Source organism: Vicugna pacos, chromosome 12 (genome assembly GCF_048564905.1).
Source record: "Vicugna pacos chromosome 12, VicPac4, whole genome shotgun sequence".
Classification (NCBI taxonomy): Eukaryota; Metazoa; Chordata; class Mammalia; order Artiodactyla; family Camelidae; genus Vicugna; species Vicugna pacos.
This window is the reverse complement of record NC_132998.1, coordinates 42,542,932-42,556,896: the sequence shown is the minus strand read 5'-3', so window position 1 is coordinate 42,556,896 and position 13,965 is coordinate 42,542,932. Positions and strand designations below refer to the sequence as shown.

Genomic DNA, 13,965 nt, shown 5'->3' with positions numbered 1-13,965 from the left:
AGCTAAAAATGCTTTTGTTTTTCAGAGAGCATAGATAAGAAATATGCTTTAAGTAGTCACAAATTTATTCTTCATATGCATGAAAAAGCTATGCATCTTAAAGTATTTACTACAGGAAAAGTACAGCATTATAGAATACTGTGTTTGTTGACCAATTCATACATAATTTTCTATGGCTAGAATATCTGTTGTTCTTTTTCATTCCCATAATTTAACATCTGATTAGGTTTAGTAGAAATTTACAAATTCCTCTGAGACGAAATGTGGAAAATTTTATTTCAGAATCATTCCTTATTTTCCGAAAGTTATCCACAAGAGAAAAAGAAATTCTGTGTTATTTATTACAGCTGGTATATTAAGAACATTTTAAATGTCATTTATTTCCATATTCAGAAATAGGGCATTAAGGGGAATTTCATGGGAAAAGATGGCTCCCTGATGAAGTGGAAGCACTGTGGGCTTTGGCGTCAGGCAAATGTGGGTTCAAATTCATGTTACTCTTGCATAAGCTCAACACTTTAATTTCATTATCAAAAAAAAAAGAATGATAATTATATATTTCTTACAAGGATGTTGTAAAGACACAATGATATATATAAAGTCCCTAGAGAGTATTCTGGTTGTTCAACAAATCGCATTCTATCCTCTGTTCTCCTGAGGCAGCTACCTCCAAGTATTAAGAATAGATCTTAACGTCAATTGCTTAGGTATAGATATTTACTAGAACTCCTCATCATGTTGTTTAATTATTAACCAAAGGATAGGGCATTAGTCTTTATGTATTTACTATAGCTACATCAGAGATGAATTCTAGGTGCCCTTGGATTTGGCAATGACCATTTAGATACAACATCAAGAGCATGATGCAAGTAATTTAAAACTTCTGCTCTGTGAAAAACACTATCAAAATCATGAGAAGACAAGCCACAGACTGGGAGAAAATGTTTGCAGAAGACACATCTGATAAAGGACTGTTACCCAAAATATACCAAAACCCCCCTCAGACTCAGCAATAAGAAAACAACCAACTTGATTTTTAAAATGGATTTAAAAAAACCAAAACAACAGTGAGATAACACTGCACACCTATTGAATGGCCTCAATCCAAAACACTGACAACACTAAGAAAAACACACAAATTCATGAAGCACTCCATGTTTTGCTTTTCCTCCTAAGTTCACGAATGACAAAACTAAGGGTACGGGAGTGACTTGTCCAATAGAGGGCCCTTCCTGCTTCAAACCCCACACACAGTACCTTCTCCAAAAAAAGAGGTCCACAAATTAATATGTGTGTAAATAGTTTAAAGCTGAAACTTACTTTCATAGGGAAGACCTATAATTTCTATCTTACTTCTTTCTATAATAAATAATCAATGAGAAATGTTTTATGAATTATAGGTATATATATATAATGAACATTTCTGTTTTATAGCTATTAAAAACTGATTACAATGATTTAAAAAGTGTTTAATTGGGTCCATCAAGTTTCTATCATTAATGTATCATAATACCACTTAATTGGTTCCTTTTGAAATAAAACTAGTAAAGAAAATTAACCATGTACTTGGATCTCAGTTAATAAATATAAGTAAGGTAGAGATTTTTTTTTTTTTTACAAAATAGTAGAAACTTCTAGATGGCAGGGAACTGAAGGCTAAAACTGTACCAAAAAACAAACAGACAAACAAAACAAAAAACAGGTGGCAGTGATATTTATGTGGTCATTATGACCATGTTATTTTGAAAGCCGACCTACTTACATCATCAGTCTCTCCATTATTCTATCCGGTGGTTCCTAGTTTGGATGACCTACTATATTAACACTCCCTGAGGGAGTCTAGGTTGGAAAGAGGAATATTTTCCAAGGATAATTAAATTGAGAGAGTGAAACAGGAGAGAATCATGTCAGTGGAGACTCCTTCATGGTTATTACTGACCAATTGCTAAAAATTATTTGAAATAACTTCAAATCAATTAGGACTGTGTACCCTTCTTATCTTTTGGAAATTAATTCTCCTTTATTAGAGACACACTAAAATCCTCATATATTATGAAATAAAATACATTTTAAAAAATACCTGTTACAGATTTAGAATTCTGGTAAGGAGGACTTCCTGGACTCACCCCCAGAAAATTATTCTGTCTAGTTTTGTGGTTAATCCTGGAATCTTCCCCTCCTGTCAGTGACCCCCTGGAATCCTGATCTTAGCCTAGATTTAGAAACTTCTGCAGACAGTCTCCCTCCAGGGTAGGGAAGTCTCAGCCCATGGCAACTGAGAGAGCATTAAGGCTGTGCATAATGGAGTTCATTTAAGAAAGAAAAGAAAAGGAAAGAAAGGAAGGAAGGAAGGAAGGAAGGAAGGAAGGAAGGAAGGAAGGAAGGAAGGAAGGAGAGAAAAGAAAAGAAAAACAGCTACAGTTGTTAAAACCCTTACTATATGTTGGGCATTCTATGTGTTCTATTACTTTATATGGTTACTACATACATTTTGAGAGGAGAAAACTGAGGCAGAGAGGAAGTAAACAATGTGCCCAACATGACAGCTGGTAAGTTAGTTGCTAGGCAGATGGAAAGATGAATAGGGTTTAGCTTCTCCTATATAGACTGAAGTAATTGATTCTGTAATTGTTTTCTTATATGTCAGAATTCCAGGGCCTCTTGTAGTGGAAAACTCAGTAGTGTGCCTGATTCAGGACAAACAGTAGAAAGCAATCTCAGACAATGGCTACTGAGTAGTTCTAAAAACAAACCCTTTTGACACTTTCATTAGCATTACTTAGAAGTGGGTAAAGCTGCCAATACCGTGGCAAAGAAGGATTAGTGTTACTGAGCTTTCCTTTTACCGCAGGCTCCAATAGAGCTTGGCACAGCACTGTTACTGATTCTGTCATTTAGAACTTGGATATTTGGTGCATCGTGGATTTTTGCATTAATTTTGATTTTAAATTATGACATCAAAATATTATGTATCTTGATTACTGATTTGTTGGCACCCCCTTACATGTTGTGCCTAAGGCAAATATCTCACTTCTCCCTCTTTCCTTACTCTAGTCTCAGCCCTAGTTAACAGCAAACATGGAGACACATTATATATTAATATCTTTATAACTTTAACAACCTGCTATTTTCTTGAGTTTTGTGGCTCTTACAGAAGACACAAAAGAACCACCCTTTATGTAGTATTTGGTACTCCACTCTAAAGATATTAATGAGGAGATACAACTCAACTGAACAATATAAATGGGAAAACATATTTTTTTCAGGTAGAATTGTACATAAATTAAAATCAGAATACTTATAATTATTTAATAAGCACAACTATAACCGCTTTAGAAAAGAATGGTTCTGTTATTCCAGAGGGATTTACGTAACCCTAGCAATTCCTTGGTATTGAAAATTGTGTCTTGCAAAATCCATGTATTTTTAAATGTATAATTTAGTAACTCGCTTTTATTTTTCTTTGCTTTCGTAAAGACCATTCATATACTTAATGTATTACCCAAACCCCTCAACAGATGAATTTTGAAAATTAATTCAAATGTCAGAAATAAGCAAGTATTTTTTATTCTAGTACTTTTTTTTTTTTTACCTTTTCTGCCATAAAATATAGTGAAATATGTAAAGTAGTGATTAGCGCTGCAATTAGCCTTTGACCCTTACGTGTAGCTTTGGCTCTGTTCCTAAAATCTCTGTTTTTAAACTCTTGTACCAACAATCTTCTTTATTCATACAGTCATTTTTCCTTAGTGATCAATTACGTATATATTTAAATATATTTTAAAAGAATAGGGATGTTGCATGTCACACACAAATGGCTCTTAGAGAGTTACTGGTTTCATGCCAGTGCTGTCAACTTTCCAACAGCAGATTGGGTTGGTTAAGGAAGAAGCCATAAACAGCCTATCAACAAGTATTTATACAGATGTTAATAAATTTAAAAATCTGTTAGTGTAACATTTATGCCAAACTCCAATTTTATTTTTGCTTTATTTGTGAGGTATGATGCAATAACTTCTTTTAGTAAACATATACAGAACACTTATACTTTATAATGTAAATCATATTTTTTACTTTTTCCAGCATAAAATACATAGAATGAGCCATTTATCAAAGTTACCAAAAATATTTCCATCACATGAAGCATTTTGCTCAGCATGCAGCCATGTCCTCCAAAAGCTTTTGGTAAAGAAATGAACTCATCTCCATCCATGAAACCAACAGTATTTTATTATTATATTACTGAGAAAGGCCATTAAGGGAAAAGAAAATAGTCATGGGAAAATTGCCATATGTATTAAAACTATAAATAATTAGCTTCTTTTTGTGTGCCCCAAATGATAATTGAATCCTAATCTCCCTCTGTAGAGGATATTATGCTATATTGAAAATTTAGAAAACTGATTAATTTGAAACATATGGGTTTAATGAACACTTAATTTGCTTTTCTTGAAGAAAAAAAATATTTCCATTAATTTAAAGAGACTTCATTTCTTTTGGTGAACGTCTTAAAGCTGAACTACTTTTCTCTAGGATTGAGGACTTTGTCAACATTTTATAAATACTTTATATATATATAGTGTTGTTTTTTTCGTTTTGAGTTTGCTGCCTTTGTTTGTCAATTTTTATCCCAATCTAATTCTGACTTTCAGAGCTGAAGTTTCTCTTATTATAACTGAGTTAATCACATTTAGACATGTGTTATCCTCCACAATGCACAGTTCGTCTGCACACTAAAAATCTAAATTCCAGCTCTGTATTTCTTAGAGAACGCTCATCAGCCATGACAATTGTTCCTTAATTGTACCAGTATTTGCTGAGCACCACCGTGCTGTGTACCACTTAAAGCGCGTATATTCTAGTAGGCAAAAGAGACACATGAATAAGAAAGTAAAATAATGTAATAAATACTATCATGAGGTCTCCATAGTATCTTTGGAGGCATCTCTAGCCTAATGCAGATAAGGAATAAAGTGTTGGACGATCAGGGGCTTCCCCCAAAGAATGTAATTTCTAAACTCAGACCTGAAGACCTGAAGCAGGAACACCACTGATAATGTGGATAATCCCAAACATTATGTCTATAGGCAAAAGAGATCATTTTGAGTAATTATAGTACATCTGGGTGATTGAGGCAGGAACTTAACAGATGGCATCTGAAGGTGTATAGAAGGCCTATATGCTATGCAAAATGTTTTGAACATTATCCGAAGGGAGTGGACAACCAGGAGTTTAACCTCTGGAAGAGCATAATTAGATTTGTACTTTATCAAGACCATTTGCAGTGTGGAGATACATACATGGGAACAAGACCAAAAGCATAAAGACCAGTGAGAAGGCAGTTACAGTAATTGAAAAGATATGATGAATTGAAATTAAATAAGTGAGAATGTGAATACCAGAGATTTGATAGATTGAAATGAATTTAGGAGGTAAAATCCACAATTGAAGGGTGAGGAAGAATGCTGCTTCAGCACAACACTCTAGTTTCCGTGTTTTGCAGAGTCTGATGCTAGAATTCTAGGAATTTGGAAAAGGTGGCATAACACATGAGTTCAGCTTTTACATACTCTGTTTAAATTACCTGTAGGATACCTAAGTGGAGGGGCTTTGGATGGACGCATTTCAGAAGGAGATGAGGAAAGTGATTTTGAAAACTTGAATGAATATCCTCTTACAGGAAGATTATAGCCTAAGAATAAGATTGGGCCCAGGATAGAATCCTTAGACGGGAAAAGTTGGCAAAGGAAAAGGAAACTGGGCTTTAAGACAAAATGACAGAGAAAAAACAGCATAAGTGTAATTAAACAAGAGTCAAAGGAAATAAGCCTTTTAAGAAGGGAGGCATGGACAACAATGTCATATATTATAGAGGAGTAAGTGAGATAAGAACGTCAAAAAGTCGCAAAGATTTAGCCATATTAGTACACTCAGTGTGAACAGTTCTAGTGAAACGGTGTGCAGAGAAAGCCATACTGTAGTGGGCTGAGGCACGGATGTCAGTAAATCAGCAGAGGCTTACTCACTCCTCTTCCAAATGGGACAATGGGGATGAAAAGGAGGAGCCAAACAGTAGCGAGAAGCCCAGCAGGTAGACTAGACCCAGTTTCTGATTAGATGTTACATAAAGGATGAGCTGCCAAGGTTGACTGCAGAGTACCTGGTCTGGATGATTTGGGGATTCAGGAGGAAAAACAGACTTAGTAGGATGATGATGATAAAAATAAGGTGTGATTCTGAAGTTCAGCTGGAACTGAGAACCAGAATAAGGTAGGGGTTGGTAATATCTAGTCCTCTAGGCTGCTAGCCCCATGAGGCAATAAACAATTCAAATCTAGTTGACTGTCATCAAAAGCCAGCACAGTGCCAGGCATGGGGTGGGGTGGGGACGGAGTAGGGGGCTCCTAGATACTCGTAGAATGAGGAGCACCAACAACTGAAGGACTCTATAAAGGAGCCTGAAAGGAAGCACTTGAAGTCTGATGTTCCAAAATCCTGCAGAGAAGAGAGTTTAAAGACAAAGGAAATAGTTTGTGTAGTTGAATTCAGCAGAGAAGACAATGAAAATAAAGAATAAATATGTTTAGTAGATAAGATGGGTTAAAGCCTTCTTAGTGAGGACAATGTCAATTTGATAGAATCAGATTGGAATAAATTAAGAATGGAAAATGAAAACAGAAACAGACAAGATATTTCTCTTAAAAGAATTTTGTTAACCACTGTATTTTAATGCAAAAGATAAAATGTTAGAAGAGTATAGAATTTGTCCCTGAAATCTTATATATCAATTGAAATGAGAGACATAAACCTATAAATTATGAGAGGAAAATGGCTTGTAATTTAGAAGCTATTTAGCAAGTGGGTAGATTTGTATGCCTAGAGGAAAAGAAATGCCCCTTTTGAAAACAGAGTAGAAACTAAAATCAAAAAATGGGCAGGAGAAAATATTTGCACCAGTGATAACAGATATAGGATTATGAATGGTCAATTGAAAACAAAAATGGAAATACTAGAATCCAGCAGATAATTGGGGGAAAGAAAAAAGATATTGTATACTTTATGATCTACAATTAATAAATACTCATATGGAATCACTTTTAATCTAGCTAGCAGTAAAGACATATAAATTAAGACCATACTAGATAATATTTTTGTCAAATTATCAGCAGCTTTAAAATATTTAGTGTCCGAGTGTTGACCAGGGGCTTAGTGAAACGAGTAACCTCATATAGCATGTGGTAAATTGGTACAAGTTTTTAAAACTATTTACAATACAGATTATGTCATGTCCCTCAACATATTTATAATTGTAGACATGTTATCTTTAATTCCACCTGAAAATGGATTAATTACATAGAGTAATTAAAAACCTTCATGTAACAAGTTGGTGCATCATACTGTGTAGTTCCCAGAAGTATATTTAGGATGAGATTTCCATTACATAGAATGCATTTGTAATAGTACTAACTGAGAAGTAGCATATGTAGGATACATACAATTGTATGTAAATAAAAAAACAAAACAAGTCTATGAAAAAAAGAACTACTAGGAAATACCTCAGAAATGTTACCCAGTGGTTGTCTTTAGGTAGTGAGACTTTTGTGGATTTTCTTTTCTTTGACTTCTTAGTTTTCTGTATTTTCTAAATTGTCTATTATGAGAATGTATTATTTTTATAATCAAAGAAGTTTAATTTATTTAAATAAAATTACTAAAATTTGTGTATTGAAGTAAAGGAGCACGTGTAGACTGCAGTAATTAGGGGACAGAAGGAACCAAAAGAGACTTTTTCCCCTTAGGTTGATGGTACAAGAAATTAATGAAGACCCAGAGAAGAAGGAAAGAACAGTAGGTAGGTAGTGGGTTTGCTTTTTGCAGGCAGAATAATTGATGCTTCTTCTAAAACCAAAAGGAAAGATTTATTGGGCAGCCTGACTAGAAAGTGACAAGTGTCTGTTAAGTAATCTAGATCACCATCATTATTCCTACACAAGATGCTAAAAGCAAACTTCAAACAGTAAATCCTCCTTTCTCCTTCTCAGTGACAGAGGTAATCCTGAAATGGTTTAGCCAAAATCACTTGCCAGCATCATTTCCTCCAGTGTTGGAATTGCAGTATCTTTGAGTATATCCGTCCAGTGTCACCACTATACTTCTGTTTCTTACACTGAGCTCATGCCAATCTGTCAATCTATGCCTTTAGCTTAAAATGAATTGATGGACCCTTACAGTCAAATCTTCTAATCTTTACTCAGGGATTGTTGTTTAGAATCTTGGCTGAGTTCTGATGTAAAACCACTTAGGGTTTATGGAGTGTTACTGTAGAAGCTTTTCAGAATGAGCGTTTTAAAAAGGGACTTTTCAGAATGAGCGTTTTAAAAAGGGACTACTTCAAGTATATGTCACTATTTTAAAAAACATTAAGACAAAGAGACAATTTTTATTTTTCACTAAAAGTACATTTGTTACAAAAAGATCTTCTACAAATCAAGAGTAAGTAGGTTCCAGCCATGGGCTCAGCTGATTATCAGGGTCACTGATTCCTCCTTGTTTTCTGTCATTGCACTCATGGGTTCAACATTTGGTCTGGTCAACCAAGAAAGGCATATAAAAGGCTGGGACTCTGCTGGAACAGAGGCTTAGTCCTCACTGCAGTAACTGGATGTGGTAACGCCAGATCTTCCCTTTGAGTCTTTTTTATAGTTTCTATATTAGGAATCCCATTTATCAAAATGCTGTCTGCTCATGGATTCAGTGGTCAGCCCTTGAACGTGAAGTAATTTTTCCTCTAATACAGCAACTACGGAGGAATTGGCTTAAGCTCAGGATGCAAGAAGTACAACTGTTTTAGAAACGTAAAGTGGCATGACACGTTAACAGGAAGTTAACTTTACTAAGTAACATAATTTAGATCAATAAATATCCTAAATTGTAGCTTTCCTGAGAATTGGCTCCCATATCTCTTTGGATTGAAATTGATAGACTAATTTCACTAATTAAAACAGCAACTCTTAAGGAAAATAAGACGGGATAAATGTCCCTTCCTCAATATATTCAGAATGACAAATACTAAGCTTGTGTGTACCTGTTTAAATGTGTGTGCACACGCACCAAACATTCAAAATAGACTTTGCACCATGCTTCGTTTTCCAAACAGCTTGCAAGTATAAGATGACTTTCTCTGTACGAAGATTTACAGTGAAAGGACAGTTCAAATTAATAAATTGACATTTTAAATGCCAGCTTTTAAATTATAGAATTCTTGTGAGTGTGATTACCATGAGTTAGTTTCAAGAGATACCCTTTGCTGGTGTACTGTCAATCAAGTCTACAAAGCTAGAAATCTCTCAGCATGGTGATGGCACCTAAAAAGAAGTGGCCTGAAAAACCAAGACCAAGGAGAAAGGCTCTAAAACAGCAGGTCTTCAGTGTAACTCAGATGCATGGCATTGATGTAGCAGCAATGTCTGAAGGCTTGTTGTTGTTGTTGTTTTGTTGTTGTTGTTTTTGGAAAAATACAAACATATATATAGTAAATTTTAAATGTAAATACAAAGGTTGGTTTTTTTCCTTTTTTTAATAGCTTATGTTCCCTTGTATTTGTTATTTTATATTCTTACCTTGTGTAATTTCTCCTCCTGCATGTTTTCCATGGACCCATTTTCTCTGTTACGCTGTTCCCCTTCCATCTTTGAAGTAGCTGCTGTGGCATTCACACAGGTTTCCTACACGTGATATAAATGATACTCCTAACTTAAATGTATTAGCTTACACAAGCCAAGCTTAGTTTTACTTAAAATTCTGTTTCAGATATCTTCAATAGAATTTATAAATTCTACATATGGATAAGATAATATGAGAACAATTAGACTTTAAATTCTACTGTCTCTCAAAAATAATTCTTTGTATTTTCTAATTAAAAAAATGAGAAAACAAACCCTATAAAATGTTGGTTGTATTAAAACATCTCTTTTATATTTCAAAATAGGTAGGTTTGAAACTCAAGCAGGAAAAGTACTTAATTTATAAGTGACTGGCATTATTTTTCTTAGAGGTGATTTAGCTCCTATGAATTAAATTATTTTGCTTTTTTCTTTCCTGTGATAAAATTGTTAGCCTAGAGTGAATTGCTTGGCCAAAATTTGATCTCTTTAAATAACAAATAAAATTTTCATTTTTTCCCTCTAGGTAAGGAAGAAGAATTACAGTATAAGGATACCACCACAAATGAAAAATTAGAAAGGAGTAAAGAATATACATACCAATGGCTTCACACACAGGTTGGGGTTCAAGAAAAAACTAGTTCCAGAAATATGAAATGGTGAGATCATTTCCTTTAAATTAGATTTTTGTATTGTAAACACATCTTGAAAAGTGAAACCTAGGTTAATTGTGCTAAAACAATCATGACTTTATACAGCCAAAGGCCAATATACCATATTGCAGATTATAAAAAGACCTCTTGTATAGAATAGGTTTAATCACTCTTTATATTTTTTACCCTAATAAATTTGAGAACTTTTGTTTCTACAGTACTTACAGTCGACAGATGAACCACACAAATGATTCTGCTTCATAAAGTAAATGTATGGTACTCATTAACTGTTTATAAATATCACAGGTATTGAAAGTTATAGTATATTATTTTCTGTTACTTTGTTACCATCTGTGTTTGGCAGTTAAAATAACAATTCAGCCCTGATGCTGCCACTTTACCAGTCTTGTAACTAATTTTCAATGTCTCCATGCTTGAGTTTCCTCTTCTTTATGGTGAGATGATAAATCTTACTTATTTCACAGGATAGAGGTGAGCTCACTAGGTTGAGGCTATCAAAAATTTAAATCCCTTAGCAACAAACAAGGCCTTGAACCTAATAGGTAATAACCTTTTGTTTCATTAATATATGCATTAATTTTCTAGGACTGCCATAACAAAATACCACAGGTTGGATGTCTTAAAAAGCAGAGATCTGTTTTCTCACAGTTCTGGAGGCTGTAAGTCCCAGATCAAGGAGTCAGCAAGTTTGGTTTCTTTGGAGGTCTGTCTCCTTGACTTGCAGATGGCCACTTTCTCATTGTGTCCTTGTTGCCAGAGAATAGGTTCTTGCCTCGTGCAGGAAAGAATTGAAGGGCAAGGCTTAGTAAAGTGAAAGCAAGTTTGTTAAGAGAGATACAGATAGACAGAGTGTGGTCCATCTCACTCAGAAGGAAAAGCAACTTAAGAGATCCACACTTCATAAGCAGAATGCAGGCCATCTCAAAAGGGAGAGGGAGAGAGGACACAGCTTGGGGGGGTGTTTAGTTTAAAGTAGATACACACTCCATAGACAGAGTGAGGGCCATCCCAGAAGGCAAGAGAGAGAGTGACTATGAGGTGCAGAGTTGTTAGTTTTTATGAGCTCTGTAATTTCATATGCTAATGAGTCAAAGGATTATTCCAACAACTTTGGGAAAGGGGCAAGGATCTCCAGGAATTAAGCCCTCCCCCACTTTTTGACCTTTTATGGTGAGCCTAGGAACTGTCATGGTGCCTGTGGGTGTGCCATGAGGCTCAAGATCTACTGGAAGTCGAATCTTCCACCATCTTGGTTCTAACCAGTGCGTCCTGGTCAATAGCTGTGTCATTCCTTCAGTGGTTGTGCCCTGCCCGCTTCCCTCCTGTCTCAGCCTCCTGTGATTATCCCTCCGAGTCTGTGTTATCTGTGTTCTAATCTCTTTTTCTTACAATGACACCACTTATATTGGATTAGGGCCCACCCCATGACCTCATTTTACCTTAATTACCTCTTTCAAGGCCCCATCTTCACTAAGGTCATATTCTGAGGGATTGAGTATTAGGATTTGAAAATATAAAGTTTGAGGAAATAAAATTCAGCCCAAATAATGTAACATAAAGCATATATGTGTTTAACCATTGAATCGAAGTTTTAAGGAAATAAAAATCCAGAGATAATATTTTTGATATAAATTTTTAAGACTTTAATTTTAGCTACATATATCCACAAAACAGTTTTTTTAAATGTGCTACTATAAGCATTTATTAAATTGATAAACCAATATTGAATCTAAATGTAGATGACGCTTTGGAAATGTTTCCAGGCATTGTGGGTAATAACTATTTAAATTAGTGACAAACAAATCCAACAATTACGAGGGTTAAAACTTAACTTAGCAGCAAGTTATAATGTATAAAAAAGAAACTTTTTTTTAATAATAATTGAAATCTTCATATGTGATCAATTCTATCCATGTAATTTCTTTAAATATATGGGAAAAAAATGAAGAATGAAAGTGAAATTAAAATAGTATTTCATAATCTAGGTTATTATGTCCTATTTCATTGTGATCAAAGTAGGAATAAAGTGATTAACATTTGAGAATTATTTATTTTGCTAAGTATTTTATGTAATGCAAACATAATTATTTTGTTGGTAATAATCAATTTAGTGTAATTCATAAGATGACATTCCTAGAACTATAAACAAACATAGTATAACTCATAGCTGATTACCATGTATATTAACCAGATATAAAAGGTCTGTTTCAGAGATTTTAAAGTATCTGTATAGATAATGAAAAATATAAGCAAAATGTTTCAGGATGTATTTTAGACATGCTTAAGCATTTAAAATATCCTTTACTCCTAAATAAGTTATATTTAAACATATAATGCAGTAGGCAATTATTGATGGATTTTTTTCTGTTTTGAAAACATAATATATAAAGGAATATTTAATAAGTAATAATTTTTAAGAAAAACAAGTTTTTGAAAAGCTCAATATTAGTGTTCTAATTGTAAACAGAAGTTAATTGTGGGCATTAGTATAGTGCATTAAACACACTAAAGCTATTTTAAAATAGGAAGCTTAGCCTTTCCCATAAGTGAGATATATAAGTACATGTAATAAAGTATTTATAGTTACTGATTTCTCTCAGACTTTTCATTTGGCATGTCTTTCATATTTTTCCTCTACATTTCTGTAATAATATGATTTCTGTTTTTGTCACTATGCAGCAATCACTTCTTGCCTGAGTTAGATCCAGATGTACTTAATGGTGGAAGAGTTCAGCTTGTGGTAAGAAATGTGTTTAAAGTTACAGAAAAATGTTATAGGCACCCATACTCCATAAATGGCACTTCAAAATATGTCCATAAGTAGCATAAATTATGAAAATATTCCAACTATATCTTTTGGGGGTTAATCTCAAAATGTTATATATTAAAATAATATATTTAATTGACTTGTAATATAATGTTAAAATATATTACTTTAAAATATTAATTCTATAGGGCAGATTTTTAAATATTAGCATGCTACCATATTTTTAAAAAACACTAGATAAGAATGAAACTATTTTCTTGAATACTTCAGAAGAGTAGGACACTTGAAGGAAACAGCAAAGTACCCTCAGATAATCAAACTGGATAAAAATTAACAAGTAATTGTGAACTCAGCCACCCTAAATAATAAAGTACAAATTATTGGAACTTGAGGAACTACTAAGCTCTAAGCACGGTGACCAGAGTGTAGACTCTAGACAGTATAACTGTACATGCACTGCCGAAGTCAATTGTACCATATGATGTTAGAAGACTATGGTAACAGAAGGAAGATGGCCAATGTCGAGTCTAGAAATACAGAGCCCCTCAAAACAAGAAATTTTCTATGTGTTTCCAGAAATTTCAAGAGAAGAAGTTACCCTAGCCAATGAAAGAAGTGTGTGGCCTCCTTGGCAGGTGAAAAATGGATGCATCAGGTGACCCTAACTTTATGACACCTTTCATTTACATCAGCCAACCAATACTTCTTGCTCAGATTCTACATTCACCAAGAAAACTGATTATAATTTAGCTTGTGATATAGAAGTTAGTATAAAAAGATAATGTACTTTCTATTGGAAACTACTATTGTTCATTCTCATGTATAACTAATTCAAGGAGTTTTCCTGAAAGAGGAGAAAAAT

At 34.0% G+C, this 13,965-nt stretch overlaps 1 protein-coding gene across 7 annotated transcripts in view; it reads left to right on the top strand.

Annotated features, from left to right (window-relative positions):
- The window catches only part of LRRIQ1 (leucine rich repeats and IQ motif containing 1), a 178,788-nt gene that overhangs the window by 129,327 nt on the left and 35,496 nt on the right, over positions 1 to 13,965 (top strand). For 5 of the 7 annotated variants that reach the window (XR_012078573.1, XM_072973310.1, XM_072973309.1 and 2 more), the window contains exons 24-25: positions 10,189 to 10,321; positions 13,016 to 13,076. Coding sequence is in view for 5 of the 7 variants with exons in the window: in XM_072973310.1 (XP_072829411.1) it covers positions 10,189 to 10,321; positions 13,016 to 13,076 (194 nt within the window). In the remaining 2 variants the exon portion in view is untranslated. Of the gene's footprint in view, positions 1 to 10,188; positions 10,322 to 13,015; positions 13,077 to 13,965 lie in introns of those variants that run through there. The other 2 variants (XM_072973312.1, XM_072973313.1) reach the window with 2 other exon arrangements.